Source organism: Coturnix japonica, chromosome 1 (assembly GCF_001577835.2).
Source record: "Coturnix japonica isolate 7356 chromosome 1, Coturnix japonica 2.1, whole genome shotgun sequence".
Taxonomy (NCBI): Eukaryota; Metazoa; Chordata; class Aves; order Galliformes; family Phasianidae; genus Coturnix; species Coturnix japonica.
Genome location: NC_029516.1, coordinates 7,993,991 through 8,012,375, shown reverse-complemented (window position 1 = coordinate 8,012,375; position 18,385 = coordinate 7,993,991). Strand labels below are relative to the sequence as shown.

At 33.9% G+C, this 18,385-nt stretch overlaps 1 protein-coding gene across 3 annotated transcripts in view; it reads right to left on the bottom strand.

The window, feature by feature from the left end:
• Positions 1-18,385, bottom strand: part of SEMA3A (semaphorin 3A) — a 241,749-nt gene that overhangs the window by 82,661 nt on the left and 140,703 nt on the right. For 2 of the 3 annotated variants that reach the window (XM_015876098.2, XM_015876014.2), the window contains one exon: positions 17,535-17,654. The exons of the other annotated variant lie outside the window; for it this stretch is intronic. In XM_015876098.2, the coding sequence (XP_015731584.1) occupies positions 17,535-17,654 (120 nt within the window). The remainder of the gene's footprint in view (positions 1-17,534; positions 17,655-18,385) is intronic. 3 annotated transcript variants of the gene reach the window in all.

Below are 18,385 nucleotides of genomic sequence, written 5' to 3'. Positions count from 1 at the left end.
TAACTAATATGAGCAGCAAAAAATATTATGCTATGGCAGATTAGTACAATATGTCCCTAAATATAACAGCTAATAAGATTCTTGTTAAAAAATTAGCACGTGTAAACTGCAAACATAAAACGAAGTGACAGTAACGGGATGTAAAATAGACCAGACTTGCTCTGTCTTACAGTGTCCAGATGCTTTTCTCCTTCAGCCGCATTCCTACCTGTCTACCACCTCTACCTTTCCATCACATTAGCTTTTAGGCATTTATAATTGAATACACCAAAATAATTTTCAACCTGGGGATTTGACCTACTGTCTTAGATGGTAGTATCTGAGGAAGAAAGCCAAATGAATCTAACAGACATGTATATGCACACTCCTACATTTCAAGTATTCTGAACATTAAAATCTACATTAAGTTGATGTTTTTCTGAAGGATATTGTGAACTGTTTCCAGCTGGATACTAATTTCTTTCTGCTCTTATACAATTAAATTTCATCTGAAATTTCATACTGCTACCCAAGTTCCTTTCCTACATTCAACTTGTATGACATTATTCTTTCTAGTTCAGAGAAATGTAAACAGATATTGAGGAACTTTGCTGAAGTTTGTTTTTTTATCTGTTCTTATATTTTTTATTTCATGGAATGAGTATCTGAGATATTATAACAGTTGCACGATATCTGAAGATTACAAGATATAGCTGGATTACTATAGTAGTTGACTGTACTTCAGATGATTTAGAAGGTAAAATATCTTTCACTGTTTGAATTAGTCTGTAATCTAAATCATGAGTAACTTTCAAATGCCAGGATAGAGCAAAATACTTAAAGCCTCAGATCCTCCTACATACTTTCCTGTTGGTATCCATTTCATGAACTATTATTCCTTGGCACTTCAAGAAAACCCAAATCTATCTGCTTTCACCTTCTCAACGTCTATATTCTCTAAATATTGAGACCCGAGACGTACTAACAGTTTGTCCACCAGAAGCACCTAAATGCATAAAGGTTTTGGATTTGGTTTTAATTTACATATATGAGTAATCTCCCTGGAAACAATGAAATCATTTGCTCAGGTTACTTCTGAATGGGGTTTAGAGGCTGCTTTTATAAAAGCATCTTAGTGTGCAATTATATGCACAGGTCATTAATGCCTGAGTTTGACAGATTGGCATATAGAGCCTAATCCTGGCTGTATAGATATCAACAAGGTGTCAGCAATCACAGAGAACAAGAGATTTGCTTTAAAAGCAACTTTTCAAACAATATTCAGCTCCGAAATTCTTTGCCTTAAATCATTCACTGAATTCCTTAAAAAATACAGCAATCTGTTTTTAACAGAAGTTAGTTGAACAGTTATGTATTATTGTGACTAAATTCAGTGTTGCTTCATTACTTCATATGTGTAGTGATAATGATAGTTATTTATGCTTATTTTTATAGCTTCCTCAGCTCTTATTAGAGGGCAAGTACATTTAAAATATCTCTTATTACAGTAGGCACTATTTCCACATGCTTTATTCTCTTCTTAAAATACTGCCTTTTAATTGCCATATTGTAGCATTGTTTTTGGTTTTCAATATGGATTCTGCTTGAATTTTGGTTGTAGTTTCTCTTATTGTCTTCAAATTTTACTTCAGTCCTGTTAACTGGTAGCAGTAGTCCCAAAAAAGTGGTCAGATACTTGAACTAGACAATGTAGTTAATTAATATAATGATTATATGGGTTTCTTTCTAAATATGTAACTAATAGACACTACTTATGTCAGTAGTTAATTTTGTTTGAAGATAAAATTTTGAATTTATTAATAAGAATGTAATTTCAACATAATAAGTTGAAATTAGTATGCTCATACTGAAATAAAGATTTCTTAAAAATCTTAGAATTAGATTTATAAAAATAATAGAAACTGAATGGACTGAAGTCCATTAAAAATTGTTATTATAAAGAATAGCTTCTGAGATAGAATAGGCAATTCCTTTTGTTTGTTGTTGTTCGTTTGTTTTTTTGTTTTGTATTCATTTATTCTTTTTTTCTTCTTCATTTAGGGCCTCTAGAAAGAATGAAGAGACATACTTTCTTTGAAAGTTTGTTCTTGTGGTTTTTTTTATACATTCTTCCATTTTAATTTGGAGTTTAATTGATATTTCCCCCAAAGAAGATGAAAAATAATTTACATTCAGTATTGTTTAAGTTCTTAACGGCCTCACTGAAAATGAGATTAAAGCTACCAAACCATGTAAACACCATGAACATGATTTCTTCCATTTACAATTTAATGTAAACCCCATTCTAATTAATTTACATTACCTAGTTAAGTACAGAGATATGAGAACACAATTTATTTTTGCTCCAGTTTATGTCCTGAAGTAATTTAATCACCTCTCTATTTTTTTTTTTTTTTTTTTTTTTTTTTTCTCCCTATCAAGTGAATTCATTTTGGATCACATTTTAATTCCTTTTACTCAAATCATTAATGTGGCTCATGACAGTAAGTCTGCACTTTGTGTGAGTGTAATGCCAGGCTTTTTAAATGTAACAGAAATCTCCAGCTTTTCTGTCTTCTATTATCTGTATTAAAGTATTTCATTATTGTCATTAATACTCTATGAAATGCATACACTGTAAAAATAAATAAATAAATATACATATAAGTAAATCTAAGTCCTTAAGTGTTATCTAAGCTATTTGTTGCAATGTCAGTTAAAACAAATCACAGTTTTCATGGGACTCTCTATCATTCTTTGACCAAAAAAAAAATAAAAATTAAAAAAAAAAAAATAGCTTTTTAAGCTTTCTCTTTAAGACTTTTATTTTGTGTTTCTGATATGTCACTGTTTTTATAATGTCAAGAAATTATCTCAAGTTAAAAAATTTATAGTACTATAATCTTTGGACAGACATTTAGAATCTCTGTATTAGCCATCGTTTACAATGCATTCTTACTATCTCCCTTCAAGGTAATCCTTTTTACAGTGGGTCATGGCTTTTCAATGTCAGCGTCAAAACACATTTTCACAAAGAAATAAAGGCCAAATTCACAAACGTACAAATGACAAGCAGAGAGAGCTTGTATCCCAGCTTGCTTTCCTGCAAAATCCTTTGAAAGGCTAAATGGCTGTTTCAATCCAAGCACTAATCTTTAGAGCTATATCAGTATGTTTGAATGTAATGAGGCTTCTGTAAACAGATGTACTTTGTGACTGTACACTGAGATTAGTTTAAGAACAGCTTATTTCAGTCACTTTCAGGCAGCTAAAAGCAGATCTGAAATAATACTTTAACTGAAATGAGGATGTCTGTGCAGGGATTTTCACTACCTTAGTGAGACATTCACAGGTTTGCTTATGGTCAAGGCTTAAGTCATGCAGAGAGGTCTTCCACAGCCCAAACCCTGACTGCCTTGTTCAAACTCTCATCTTCTGGTTCTCTCCCTTCACTGAGGTTAATCCAAGTCAACTTTTCCAATTATTTTTATATATATCCCCAATAATAATTCAGAGAATACATAATTACTTAGATGTATCAGATTGAAATATTTTTGTGATCTTGTTCCATATTAAGTGATGTGTAAACTTTCTGTGTCCTAAATTCAGTATGAGTTTAACAGATTTTTCAACTAGAAACCAAAATTCTTGATCTAGATTAAACTCTACAAACTTCAAGAGATTTGTTGTCCAGTAAGTATCCCAGAAAAAGATCTTAGGCATAGCAACCATAAAATGATGAAGGGTGTTACTCTTTCATTACTCCCACACTTGAGTAATGAAACCAGATCTGCATTTCGTATAACTCAAGATAATAAAATGCATAAACAGAAAGTTTTTTTAAAACAGAATAAAACAAACTGTTGTTCAGAAAAAGTAAATGAAGTTAAGCACTTCAACCAGCTATAGTTAAATTGAATGTGCCACCATGACTATTGTTGATACAGCACCTTCATGATCACTGATGCTCAGCCAAGTAGAAAATGAAACTTGACTCAAGTCATGAAAAGAAAAACAAACAGCATTTTTGTTCCAGTTTTCTGCTGTTTGACACATGGTTTTTATTGTAGGTGCAGTCATATCTCTTATGAAACCCTTTGCAAGCTGGTAAATAAATGTTAGCTTCATAAAGTAATGTTTAGTAAACTTTTTCAGATTTTGTGCTGTTTCCATACTTCAAACAACCTGGAAGTAAGGAATGAAATGATTCGATTTACTGCTTTGAAAAAGTAATCAGTGCCGTTTGTTTTTTTGATTACACATATGCTGACTCATAATTAGAGAAACTAAATTATACATCAGGGGAAAATAATTCCTTGGAATAGAGTCTTCCTCTCTCAGACTTTTTCCTTCTTAATTTCCCTTCAACAACATGTCTGGATTCAGGCAAGAACAACCAGTTTATATACTTCTACATTTTCTACTCTGCTCAAGTAAAAATCTGTAGTATCTAAGAAACCACAGAATGGAAAGGCCAATTCTTTTAGACTCTTTATATTAAGTATTTTATTATTAATATTAATAATTATTATTACTATTTTCACTCTTACATATTTTCTTTATACTTTATATACATATTTACAACTTTTTATACATATATATACAACTTTATATAGTCTGGAAACTCAGTCCTTATGTGTGTAGAGGGTCTTTCAAGGACATCTGAAGCTTATTCACTGGGCAGATAACGCCACAAGGGTTATTTTAGCTTGTCTGGAGGAGGTTTTTTTTTTGGCCTGGGGGCCTGGTATCATTTTCACATAACAATGACTGAAGCTTCATCTTTCAAAAAATCTCAGTTGCAGAGAATAAACTCAATTGAGGCCAAACCTCTTGGCCTCCTGAGAAGCCTTAGGTCTGAGGAAGAACCTATAATACTGGTGTCATCCACAAATGAAACTGTGCATCATCTTTGCATGTGGCTGATAAGATGGTGCCACTAGTGCAAATTATCTCACTGACAGGAAAATATAAATCATAGTGTGAAAAATGCAAATTTCTGTCCAGAAAGTCATTTCTCCTATTTATTTATTTGTTTTCACAACACTTTTCTAAGAATGTCATAAGTAAAACTTTTGGCAGTATGAGAGATATTTTTTTTTTAATTTTTTTTTTTTTTCTTCCCTGTTCTGTTAAAAAACATGATCAGGCAAAACATTCAAATAAAGATAAAACTTAAGGTATGTGAACAATGCCAGTGCCTGGAGCAAAGCCAGTGTTTCAGGAGGACAGCAGAGATTTGAACTTTATACCTTCTTGTGTACATGTAAAAAGGTCTTAGATGATTCTGTTTACCCAGTTTCTATTTAAACAGAGAGAAAAGGAAAATATACTGTACACTTGTCACTGTTGATTTGCATAATACTAGGAAATGATTCTTAAGTCAACATCTATGAAATGAGCTTTCAATACAGCTCAGAAATTATAAGGAAAAATAAATTTCTCTCACTTCTGTAGTGCCCCATTCTGTCAAGGGTGTCACCCATGTCACATTCCCACTTGAACAGTGCTCAGAAATGTTTACCCCAGATCAAGCCACTTGCTCAACATTCCTGGAATGGTTTATATTAAGCACAGAAGAAAGCACTGGGCTAACAATCCCTGAAAGCATCTTTCTGATGAGTCAGATAAAGCTGTTGGTAAAACTCTAGTCACTCCTTTCCAGAATTTTAAGTCCATGTAGAGAAGAGGTGTGAAAAGGATCAAGTGAATTTTTATGTTTCTCCCATCCAGAGAATCACTTGAGCTCTGTGTTCAAGCAGTACTTGAAACAGGACAATGATAATTCTGACACTGCATTTTCATTCAGCCATTTTGCCATTGTTCTTTTTAATCAACAGCATAAACATTGTCTTACATACAAGGACAACCAAGATTATTTAAAAATAACTGAGCATATCTTCCTCAGCTTTCTGTCACCAAGCATGCTTTGCCAAATATTCTGCATTTTAGCTGATTTTTAATTTCCTTCATTAATTTCTTTCCAAAGGCATGTTTGAAGCCATATTATTCAAGGATTCCTCAAAGGTAACCATTTAATAGCTAAATAATCTTTAATTACTTTGCTGTAATGATACACATCTAAAGACATATACTGGTATACCATGACATCAAAGCACTTTAACCTAAATGTAGTTATTAGCACTCCCATGAAAGATTCATTATGGATCATATTTCATTAATGGAGAGTATTGTGTTCTTATCTGATTAGGCACTTGCAAACAATTATTAATAAATCTCCCAGAGTGTGCCCATGTTGTAACTCAAAGGAATCCACAGATTTCCATAAGTTAAGTGGTATTTCTTTAATAAAATACATTAAAAAGTTAGAAGAGTCACATGGCAGCTCTTCTGGAGCTGATTGATACATACAGTAAAAAAGAAGATAGTTGCTTAGGTCTGGAAAATATATATGATTATGATTAGTCATAAAATATTTGAAAAAGATTCAAAATGCAAATTACTACTGTACTGCAATAATTGCTAGTTGTGAATTACATCACTAGATGAGAAGATAATCCAGATTTTTAGATAACTGCAGATGTACACAAATTAGATGCCATAAGTCACCAGAACTTCTTGCTGGCATGAATTCACCACAGTACATTTATTTACGCTGCACACTACTTCTTTCTATGTTTTCCACTGACAACTGACTGGTTTCTCATCCAGTCTTTCCCTCACATTATTTGTTTGTTTGTTTGTTTTTGACCCATGGACATTTAAAAATAAATAAATAAATAAATAAATAAAATTTTAAAAAATAAAATTTCCTTTGGGGAGTAAATAAAAACAAATAACTTAAAAGCTGGAAAAAAAAAAAATACATTAAATCGTCTTTGCTTGAGTTCCCAAGTAATAGTGGAAAGTTACTCACCCTTTTCCAATGAAATAAGTTACTAAGGAAATAACTAATTTACTCAAAGTCCACAGGGGCACACAGAAGTCTCAGGCACATATTCTTTTTGAGTCAAGTCATAGTCATTAAATTATTTGTCTTACATAAACGAGGGAGAGTTGAAGGAAGGAACAGAGGGGCACAGTACATTTATCTAGTATGAACAATGTTTGAAAGAAGATACAGAGATTCAGTCTGTTTTATGCTTAAGAGCTCAAAGAGGAGCCAGCACATTTCCAAACAGATTTACTGAGTGCCACAAACAGAAAGCAAGTTGTTGCAAACTATGTAAACTAGAACGGAAAATGAATGGAAGAGTAAATACATGTATTTCTTTTCCCTTCTGACTTCAAGAGGTTTTATTCTTACATTTTTAGGATGCAAATAGCAGCTGTGATCCCTTAGATTGATTTCTAACATCGCATAAGCAGTAGGTATACGAAACAAGCACAGATATTTAATACATTGACTATTTCATTACTATTCTTGATAGTTACTATTTGTAATATTCTGGAGACTTCCAGAATAAATTAATTCTTCACAGCAAAAGACATAAGACTAACTTACTTATATGAAAATTATTTATGGCCTTCAGCAGTTCAACTCTAAGGATTCTATGATTTTATGATTCCATGCCCATACCCTGTTTCTATATCTGATTTTTTTTTAGATAATTTTATAAACAGTCCTTTGTTCCTTCTCTGCACAAAACACAATCTCTTATCCATTTCCCAGTCCTAAATTTAGATTTCCTTCTTAGTGCCAGGTACTATTGCAGCATTCAAACAATCATTACTGTACTAGGTCTCATCTTCCCACGAAAGTACTGTATAAGGATAAAGGAGTCCTATCAGACTTTTAAGATCTTGAAATACTTGATGATTAATCTGTATCATCTTATACCAGAAAAATAAAAATAATTTTTAAAAAGTGATGAAAAAGGATGAAAGACTGTATACCTATTAAAAACACCATCATTAAGTTTATAAAGGTATTATAAAATTTAGAAGGTGGTGTCATGGTTAAACTATCTGCTCATATTTTGGAGAGATCTTTCTTTTTGCAGAAATATTCTCCGTGGCATACATTCATATATGCAATTAATTCCTATTTATATTGATTCTCTCTTTAACAAGCAATGGGCTAATCATTAATCAAAACATCAGTGTTTACCATTATTTTCTTATTGAACATGGAATAGTGCTATTTTTTTTAACTTATTTTGATAGTAACAAATTTGAGATGCTCTTTGTACAACACAGGGAAGAGAAGAAATTCAGTTTATGAATCTTATAAAAGCAAGAAGGCATCTGGAAAGTATTATGGAACATTTTCACATAAATATGAATCTGTCCATAAAAAGAGGATGGTCAGGATAGAAAGAGAAGAACAATTATTTACTGTTCCATCAGGCAATCACTGGAAATACCTATGCACTGGTCTTTACTCACAGAAAAAGTAGCTTCACCTGCAGCTTCTCTGCTTTTTGTCAAAGGAGAAATAAGATTTAACCATTGTGCAGAAGCCAGTTTTGTCATGCCAAATGCAGCTGAATTAAATGAAAGGAAGAATAGGGTGCTTGGAGGCACACCAAGGGAGCCTCCCGTTGTCGGAAAGCTTCTTTTTTCTCTCCTGAATCTGTTTGAAAAAATACTTTTAAATCCATAAGTACTCTCATCTTTGCTCTGGAGAAATCCTCCTTTTCTGGGTATTTGGAGTCTCTTCCAACCAGATGTAGCAGGAGGATGTTTTTGCAGAGAAATATAGCTATGGCCGCCAAGAAGGCCATACTGCTGCCACATATTGCCTGGGCCTTCCAGGGAATGTCCAGAGGCCTTCTACTGTGCAAAATAAACACTGAGAGGACACAAAAGGGATATGTGTGAGGTTGGTCTGAAAGTATGGAAATAAGCAAAGCTTTCAGACTCACTTTTTAAATGGTATGTCTCAGTTCTGAGAGTTGAATATATCCCACGGCCTTTAAAACTCAAATCTGAAAAGTACTTCACAACACATTAGCTCATAAAATTTTAGACAAAGTCCAGCAAAGTCAGTTAATGTCAGCATGATCCTGGCTATCTCCTTGCATCTTCATATTTATATTCTTCTACTAGTTTGTGGTTGTGCATTTCACAGCTCTGTCGCCTGTATATGGAGCATCACCAGCAGCTGAAACCTGCTGCATTGTGACCTTGATTGTTTAAAGCCTATTTGACAAGATGTTTGTACTGAGCTACAAATGAAATACAGTCACTTCCTTCAGCTGTAGAAATCACACTCAACATGTGATTCTCTTCCATGAGGTCAGGCCATGTCAAATGGAGATTTGTGACAAGGATCACACAATAAAAAATATTGCTTTGATGTTGATCTTTCAAAATCTGTGCTTGGTAATGCCTTCTTTCAGTTTTGTTTCTTCCTGCACCTCTACATCAAGAAATAATTCTATTTATAAATCATTTCCTCAATTAAAGCTGTCTACACTATATGCTGCCTTTCCATTGTTTTTATTAAATTGTTTTCTCAACAGATGGTGGTTTGTTATTTTTTTTCTCCCTTGTGTTAGTTGAAAGATCAAAGGATTCAACCATACTTGTCTTTTATTTCAAAAGGTGTATGGATGAAATTTTGCATATGTTTCATGACCGTGAAGCTGGGCTAATGCTTTAAATTGTAACTTTAATAAGAGGTAAATGCTGAGCTTCTGTGTTATTTGGAACACTATGGACTCTCATGGATGAACACAGTATTCGCAAAGAGAAAACTGCATCTCTTCCTTAATCTGATTGTCATCTCTCTAAATAAAACAATCTAAATTTGTAATGAATAAGGATAATTGTATTATCTCAGGGCAAAATTAGGTAGTCATGAGCCAGTGAGAATATTTACATTCTGGAAATAAATGATGTATCATAACATCCTTTAATTTATAGAAAAAATATAATTAATATCCACTTGTAAATAGTGGACATAGCAATCATTACAATTAAAATTTCAAAGCAACCACAAATCTTCAAGTCATCACTCTAGTAATGTAAAAAAATCACACTTTTTCGCTAATTATACAAATGAGTAAACATCATTCTGTTACACTGATACAGAGCTCCACTGATGAAAACTGTTGCATGAAAAAGCATCCAAGATATTAAACAAATTTTAGAACCAGCTCCTAAGAGTTCCTTTAACTTGAATCATGCATTTTCTGAACATATTCAATGTTACTCACCCCTTCTCTGACACAATTTTAAGGCATAGTCTCATAAAGTAAGATAGTACATGTCTTAGAAGTGAAAATCCACCTAGAAGTCCTATATGTGCACACGGGCACACTCCATTCCATGAATTTCCTTCCATGGAAGTCTCTTTCTATCTCTCTCTTTTTTTTTTTTTCCTTTCTTTTTTTCCTCCCCTCTAGCAGTGTAAACAAAAGTTTTCCCACAGTTCTGAGACTCACTTCTTTGAACCTAATGAATATGTCGACTGGCTTTAGTTTCTTATTCATGGAAGTCATTCAGCTGTGGCATACTGTATACAGTTCTTCACTGCAATCAACCAGCATTTCTCAGTAGCAGAAGGCCAAAAGCTTGGTACACTGGGGGAACAATGGTCTTCTTAGTTATCTCACTGGAAGCGTGCTAGCGCATAGATTTCACTCATTAGGAGACGATGGATTCAAAATCAATGCTTCATGCTAGGCTCTTTTTTGCACTAAGAAAATCTAGAATTTTTTTTTTTTCTGCTACTTTGTGTGAGGCAATTTTACGGATTAATAGAAGAAATTACACCGGATTTTGCTACTACAAAATTTCATTCAGTAGCATGGCAAGCCTCTACTGATCAAACTAGATGCACAGAAACACCATTGCTTTCTACAGTCCTTATTCTTATCAGTGCTTTTTCATCTCAGGGAAGTTTTCAATTAAACCAAACTGCAGAGTGCTGGAAAATCACCTGCAGCATAACTTTAATTTACATTTTCTTCAAAACATACATATATATAAAGTGAATTCAGAGTTAGTATATTTAAATTATTAATATATCCATATATATATATATTATGAATAGACTCAGAGATCTGCCATAACAATTTAGATATATTTATCAAGTTCTAAACCAAAGTCGTTTGCTAAATAGGTGAAGTAATCAGACTTTATATAATAGGGGATTCATTAGTGTTTTCTGCTGTGCAACAAATGGCCACTGTAGTAGTAAATTCCGTGTCTTTGTTCTGCTTTTTATCATATTTCACACCTCTTCTCTATATGACTTAATGAAGAACTGTGCTTTCTTTCTGCTTAAGTCAATTAAGTTGGTGGTCTTTGGAATAAAGGTGAAGAAATAAAATAGCCCAACATACTGTTTTGACTCATGACAGTTTTAAAATTTCACTTCATTTCCAGCTTGTAAATGTTCAGCTTGTAAATCTCCAAGTGAATCTCAGACATAATTACTGACTTTCTGACACTTCATATATAAATAGATTCCAAATTGCTTAGGTGTAATTATGAAATATACAAGGGCAGAACTGAATGCATTAAAAGACAACTGAAAACCTACAATGTTCACATTTCCTGTAAATGATTAAAGCATGACCCTTTGCTAAATACTTTCCCAAAAATGGTATTTTCACTGTATCTGAATTTTAAGATACCGAGCCAGATTCTTTGCAAATATATAATTTGGAGTAGTCCTATTTTTTACAATTGTAACTTTTTCTGTTAAGTGGAAGAGACTACATCTACCAAATCTCAAATATTCCACTGCCATAAATACTCATCCTTCTCAATTGACTATGTCAGGAAAATGAACAATATCTGCAGATTTAAATTATTATACCTTTAGCTTTGTGGTAATAATAATAGGAAATCAATTCTTCTCCTGTTAAAATAGGATAATTAGAAAGAAAAAAAAAATCACAATATTCTTTTCTTCAGTATCTCTCTTCTTGGGATGAAACCTCTGCAGCAGCTATGTAGACTTTCCTAACAGTGAGAGGTAGGAATAATTTCAGCCATCATTGTCATGTGTTCTACTCAATTTAATGAAGTTTACCTCATAAATTAACCTATTCCAACAGCTAAATTAACATATTAAGAATAATAATCTCACTTTAAAACAACTACTCTGGAAATAATTTTTTACTGGAATTATCTTTTGTTTCAGAGTGACATAAAGAGGTTTTGAAAAATCTGAATTTTGTTACCACATTATTTAGCAGTCAAGTGTTCAAAATGCAACTAAAGTCAAAGGAGATCTGTGACATATTCAAAGACAGGCCTTCATAAATAATAAGCTTTAACTATCAGCCTGATTCATATTTGTTTACAAAGAGGTTTATGGAGTTTTTCAAAAAGACTTTTAAATGGTGATCAAGTTACCTCTTCATGTTGATCTCCTACTCCTGTAACTTTATCACAAGATAAAACCACGTAACAAGAGATGCCATTTGGGAAATACGAAAAAAATACTTCTGCATGATGGTGCTTATTACTACGTCGATCTTCCAACATCTTGTCAAGGATTACTAGAATAAATTGCTCACTTAGTTTACACTATGACAAAGGATAGAGATGCTCTCTGTTCCCTTCCTGTACTCCTGTAAATTTTGTTTTTGTGTCACTGGAAAGTCTTCAACATTCCCAATCAATAATAGTCAATTATGGCTTGCAAAAACTATTACATGCTATATATAGATGCATATAACTGCATACATAACTATATACTTTCTAAATACTAGGAAGATTACACACATGCCAAGATTTACTCTTCTTGACAAGTGGAGGTAAACTGTGCACATTTGAAAAGTCTGATTTCATGCAGTCTTCATGGAGGGTAGCCTGAGGGACTGGAAATCAGTGCAATCTCGATTAGTGATGGTTTGTAGATCTATCAGCCTCCAGAAAAATCAAGGACCTTTATTTTGTGATTTTGGCCATTGGTCCTTTGAAATGCCTGGACTGATTTGAGCTTAATGATGCCTACAAACCTCTGCAAACCTGAACTAAAGCAAAAAAATCCACTACCTGTAGTTTTCTAATATACATACAGAAATACTTGTTTTTCCAGGACAAAATCAGCCAGAAGACTGAAAGTAGTGCTTTAAGAAGCACTTTTCTTTAGGCTTCCTAAATGTTACACAGCATTTTCTTTCAGCAGTAGCACTAGTCCTTCAATTAAAGTGTCCCTGCAAAGTTATTATTTTAAGAAAATCCTTTTTTCGATCAATGCATATGTATTTATATAATATGTGCCGACATATATACATACAGACGGTTGAAAAAAACAGATCCATAAATATATAAGAACAGGATGTCCATTACTTAGAAAATGCACTCTAGACCTCTTCTAATGTAAAGTACAGAAGGGGGAAAAAAAATAAGAAGAAGGTATAATTCAGCAAATTTTTATGAGTTGAACTAAAAAATTTTAAAATACACAGAGACCGGAAAAAGTAAATACGTTACAGGTGGTAGCATTATATAACTTCATATGCAATAACTTACTGTTTTATGTACATCATAAATCTGAACTAAACTTAGAGCTTCTCTTTTGATTACGAATGAGAAATAAACTGCAACTAAAGAGATCTCATACCTTTTAAGTTCATCCAGTTAAAAATGAGTTTTAAACTGTCAGACATTGACAAGAAATTTGGAATTAGGAGACAATAAAAGAAGTGGGGTTAGTTCTTCAGACAGCATCTACTGATTTACCTCCACTGAAGAAATTCTAATGTATTCCTGCTGAGGATCTGGCAAACAGTTCTGTACAGCTTTTTGCAGTTCCTGCCTTGAGTGCTAAAATAAGTGCACTCTCTATACTTCCACCTGTATGTAAGGGTTAAATAAATGGAAAATTCTGTTCTTTCCTTAAACAGGACTGTTCCCCACTTGTTCATGCAAACTACCCCAAAGGGAGCCCTGGGGAAATGGAGCAGGGCTGCTCCCCCTGCTCAGGCACGCACAAGCAGGTGCATTCTGCATCCTGTTGTGATTTTCTAGTGGGTTTAATGCACCTCTGTGTCTCCCTGCAGTTGTATGTGTTCCTTTCAAGTGCAGATCTGACTTCTGCAGTTTTGCAACCATAAGGATATAATTCCTGCACATTTGGTAGAGTTTCCACAGAAGTCAGTGGGAGTAAAGCATAGCTCTGATAATTACTTTCTTATATTTTTTAGTAATTACTTTCTTGTACTAGATTGCATTACCTGGAGAGAATGTTGCTTATTGCCCAACTTCAGGTCCCCATAGCTGATGTAGGTGTCTGTATTAGGTCATCTTACTTAAAGTCAGACATACACAGTACAGATATTTGCATATGAGCCAGTTTGCCCCGTTCAGTGAAGGTACAAATATTGCCTCTCCCATGGATGACCTCAAGGTTTAAATTAGGCTCTCTTCAGGTATTTTGGACATACACATATTCTGTCTAAATATGTTCTTTCCTGCTTACTCATGGCTTACGTGCTTAAAGTCTATTCAAACATTAGCTTTATTCTTCTCTCTAAATTCTGTGGTTATTCACTCCCACATCTGGAATGGATTTAAGCACAGATTAGTCTGCTTTACTCCTTAGAATGCAGTGTAATTCACAACATATTAGGCTGTATACATTTGCACAGATCATTTTTAATCAGATGCACAGCATGCTGTTCATATCCTTTTACCTTTTTATTATTATTTCTTATACTGTAGTTCATCAAACTCAATTATATCTGCCTAGTTTCATCACTAGAAATGGCTTTCTTCAAGTATGGAGTAGGGCTGTAATACTGTTTCATATCGAAGAGATATTCAACAGACTTAACAAATCATATTCCCCATTACTTTATAACTGTCACACAAAGTAATTTATTTCCTTTCTCCAGACATAAGAATTGTACCACATTCCAGCCTCTTGCAGCCTATGCCAATTGCTTCCAGTGTCTCCTCTATCACTTCCCACTCTTTTCTTTGAATTACATTTTTTCCATCCTCTTCACTTTGACACACACTAATTTCCTCTCCTCCAGCAGACTCAGACAGGTGGGTTCTATTCTGACATCACGTAAACAAGCAATTTTATTAGACAGTAGATACATTCCCAAAGTATTCTCTAATCTGTTCGCATTTACCTCTCTAAGTGCTTTAAAATAAACAAGCAGATGGTGAAGTCTGTTAATTTTCCACGAGTTTTTGGCAAAAGATGAATCTTCAGGAAATATTTTAGATAGCAATTTTTTAACTCAAAATCAATCCCTCACCTTCATTTTCACTTTTTACCTTTATTAGTGTGTTATGAAGGCATAAACTACTTAGGATACAGAAGCAGTGGCTCTTTGACATGTCCATTGCTGCTGTTTGACATCAGCACATAAACCAGCTGGCTTCTACGGATTCAGAGTGCAGGGCTAAGATTGCATTCCCCCACTGTGGAATAGCTGCTGTCAGTCAAACACACTCCCCTTGCCCCTGCTCCTGCAGAAGGTGCACATTTGTAATTCCTGCCTAGGCCACTGATGTAAAAGAGAAAGCTCTAACTCAGAGAGAGGCAGTCCAAATTATTTCTCGTTGTAAACTTAATCAATTCATTTACTCAACCCATTCTCACTTTATCAAGAGTCAAGTCACAGGCTGACTATCACATTTGTGAAAGACTGATATTAGGTGGATACAGCTGCCTCCCTCTTGCCCCAGTTTTGCTCAGCACAGATAGAGATGGACTGGAAAGGAAGTGACTCCTCCTGCAAAATCATCCAGAGAATAAAGAAGCAGAAGGTGAGGATAATTTCATGCACTGTTTAAATATGAAATCAGAAGTTAACAGTGACAGTGGCAGTTCAGAGGAAGATCCTCCTTTCTCTTGTTTGGGAAGCTGAAACCACAGTCCATGAAAATGATTCAGGCACTGGGTACTAACAAACTCACTGTGAAATGACCAAAAAAAGGAATGATTTAGATTTTGTTGATAGTTCTGAACTGCTAGAAGGAAGCTAAAACAATCACCCTCTTTCAGCTCCTGGGCCAAATGCATCAACACAAGTCTTTCAAAACACAGAATGTTAAACCAAGGTTGGATCTGGCCTCATATCTCAGATCATCCTTCCTATAAATTCTTGATAAAGTGTGTGTTATTTTTATGGCACAGTCATAAAACAGCCAAGCGCAGAAGTAAATGACCTCATACCAGCTATCTCTCAGCAGATAGATTCACTTGGCAGATAGCCAAGGATTGATTGACACACATCTGACAGAACTAGAGTTAATTAATATGTCTACCAATTCCCAAATGGATCTCAGGAAGCAGAGAATCTGTTTAATGCAGTAAGCAATGACATACTGTGTGTGGTCAAGATACAATCACTAATTGCCAAGAATGCATTCTGGAATACAATGTTAACTAACATATATATATATGTATACATTAAAAAAAAAAAAAGAAAAGAAAAGAAAAAATACAGACAAAACCCTTCTACACTGCAGCTCCTTCATTCCTTCAAAACCTTATGTTTAGAACATTATAAAGACTCATGTTTCAAATACCAAAAGACATTTTTATAGAGAAAAATAGTTTCCAGACTATAAAGGCAACACTCAAAAAAAAATCTGTTAGCTTTTCTACAAGAATTTCTGTGTTGTTTTTTTTTAATAATTGAATCCTCATTCAATTAACAGTGAAGTCTTTCTTTTCACAGAAATCTGAAAACCTGAATTGCAAAATCATCAGGTAAGTTGAAAGAGTTGTTCTTCAGATATCACAGAAGCTGCCACTAACATAAATATAGATTCACCAATAAAATATATCCTTAAGTGAAATAAGTGACTGCTGAAAATACAGCAGGAATCTGGCTGCTAAACTGAGTCAGTCTGGAGTAACACTCAGTTAAGTCAGAATGAAAGAAAAGTGGATTTACTGATGTTGTGTACCTACATACTAGAGGAAATATAATAATAACAACAACAACAGAAGATTTGCTATTCTAGAAGGAAAAGGACTGAAATGGAATTAACTGCATGAGCACAGAGACATTTGAGTGTAATCTTCATACAGAAAAATAAGCATGGACCTATTGCTTTCTGCGGGTGACACTGTTTTTCACAGGAGAAGACCATGTTTATCTATTTAGTTACCACAATCACTGACAAAACAAGAATGATTCTATGCTTTTTGCAGTACTAAGCAAAAGTCAGCAAAATAAAGGTGTAAAAAAATGAGGAGAACAGAGGGAAAATGATTTTTTTTGTGTAGAAACAAAACTTAGGTTGTATACGAAACCCAGTTGCTATGTCTCGTCAAATCTGAAAAGTGGTATTTATGAATACGTAACACTGTTTTAAATCCTAGCTGGGAGAAATCTACTGTGGTGTCAGACTGTACCAACAAGTAAGACAGTAAACGACAAAGTTGGTCTCAGATTAAAGGCACTGACTGAACTATGAAGTAGGCAGAATGGGCTTATTGGTATTTATGTAAGACCCTGAGGGAAAGGATGCTGTGTGTGGGAGAAAAGCATAGATTCAGTTGTGATCTATCAATCAGCACGTCAGCATCACAGGCAGGAGCAGGTCCGACCAGATCTGTTCCCTGAGCCACAGAAAACGAGTAAGTGTGCCTCGTGGCTAAACACCAATAAAGATTAAATGAGGGAAAAGAGAAATATTGTTTTAAGATAATTTACCTCAGGATGGCTTCCAACTTCAATATAAGTGCACATGGGATGAAAAGCCCCCGTTCCACAGGCGTACAAGTGTGTTTGGTTATAAGTCTTAAGCACCTTGATGAAATTAGCACATTCTCTCTGCAAAGAAAATGAAAAAAACAAAACAAAACAAAACAAAAAAAGCATTTATCCACAAAGTTAATTCAGTGATTATGACTAATAGGAGTGCTTCTGGGTTGTGGATATACCTCTGAATAAGCAGATTTTAAAGGTGTGATCATTTCAAGCTGTTTATAAACATGTTTAGCATGAAGTATTTAATAGATAGCCTCACTTAGGATCTCATTTAAATATCTTTGGTTGTCGTTTATTAACAACAACCTTGAAGAAAAAAATTACACAACAAATTTTCCTCATTTTTGTTTCAGACACTTTTCATCTCTGTAATTTATGGCACTTCCATGTTTGTAAGACAAAGACCATTTATAGAAAAGTGTCAGAATGAAATAATGAAGAAAAATGGACCAACTGTTTGTATTCAATTAAGTAACAGTTAGCGAAAAAAAAATTTAAAAAAAAAAAAAAAAAGATGGGCCAGATGGAAAAAACTGATGAAAAACAAATCATTAATATAACATGCTGCCTCATTTCTATTGTCTATGCTTGGGAAACAGTTCTGAAAGGATGAATACATGCATTTAACTTTACTGAAACTGTGTATGACTCCTGGAATGTAAGCTATGTAAGACTTGGACTTTACATTTTCTACCTGACCAAATTATCAATCATGAGTGATTTTAGTTCTCAACATCCAAAACAAGTACTAACAGTCCCTAGTACAAACATAATCTGTTGTCTGTTAGAAAAAA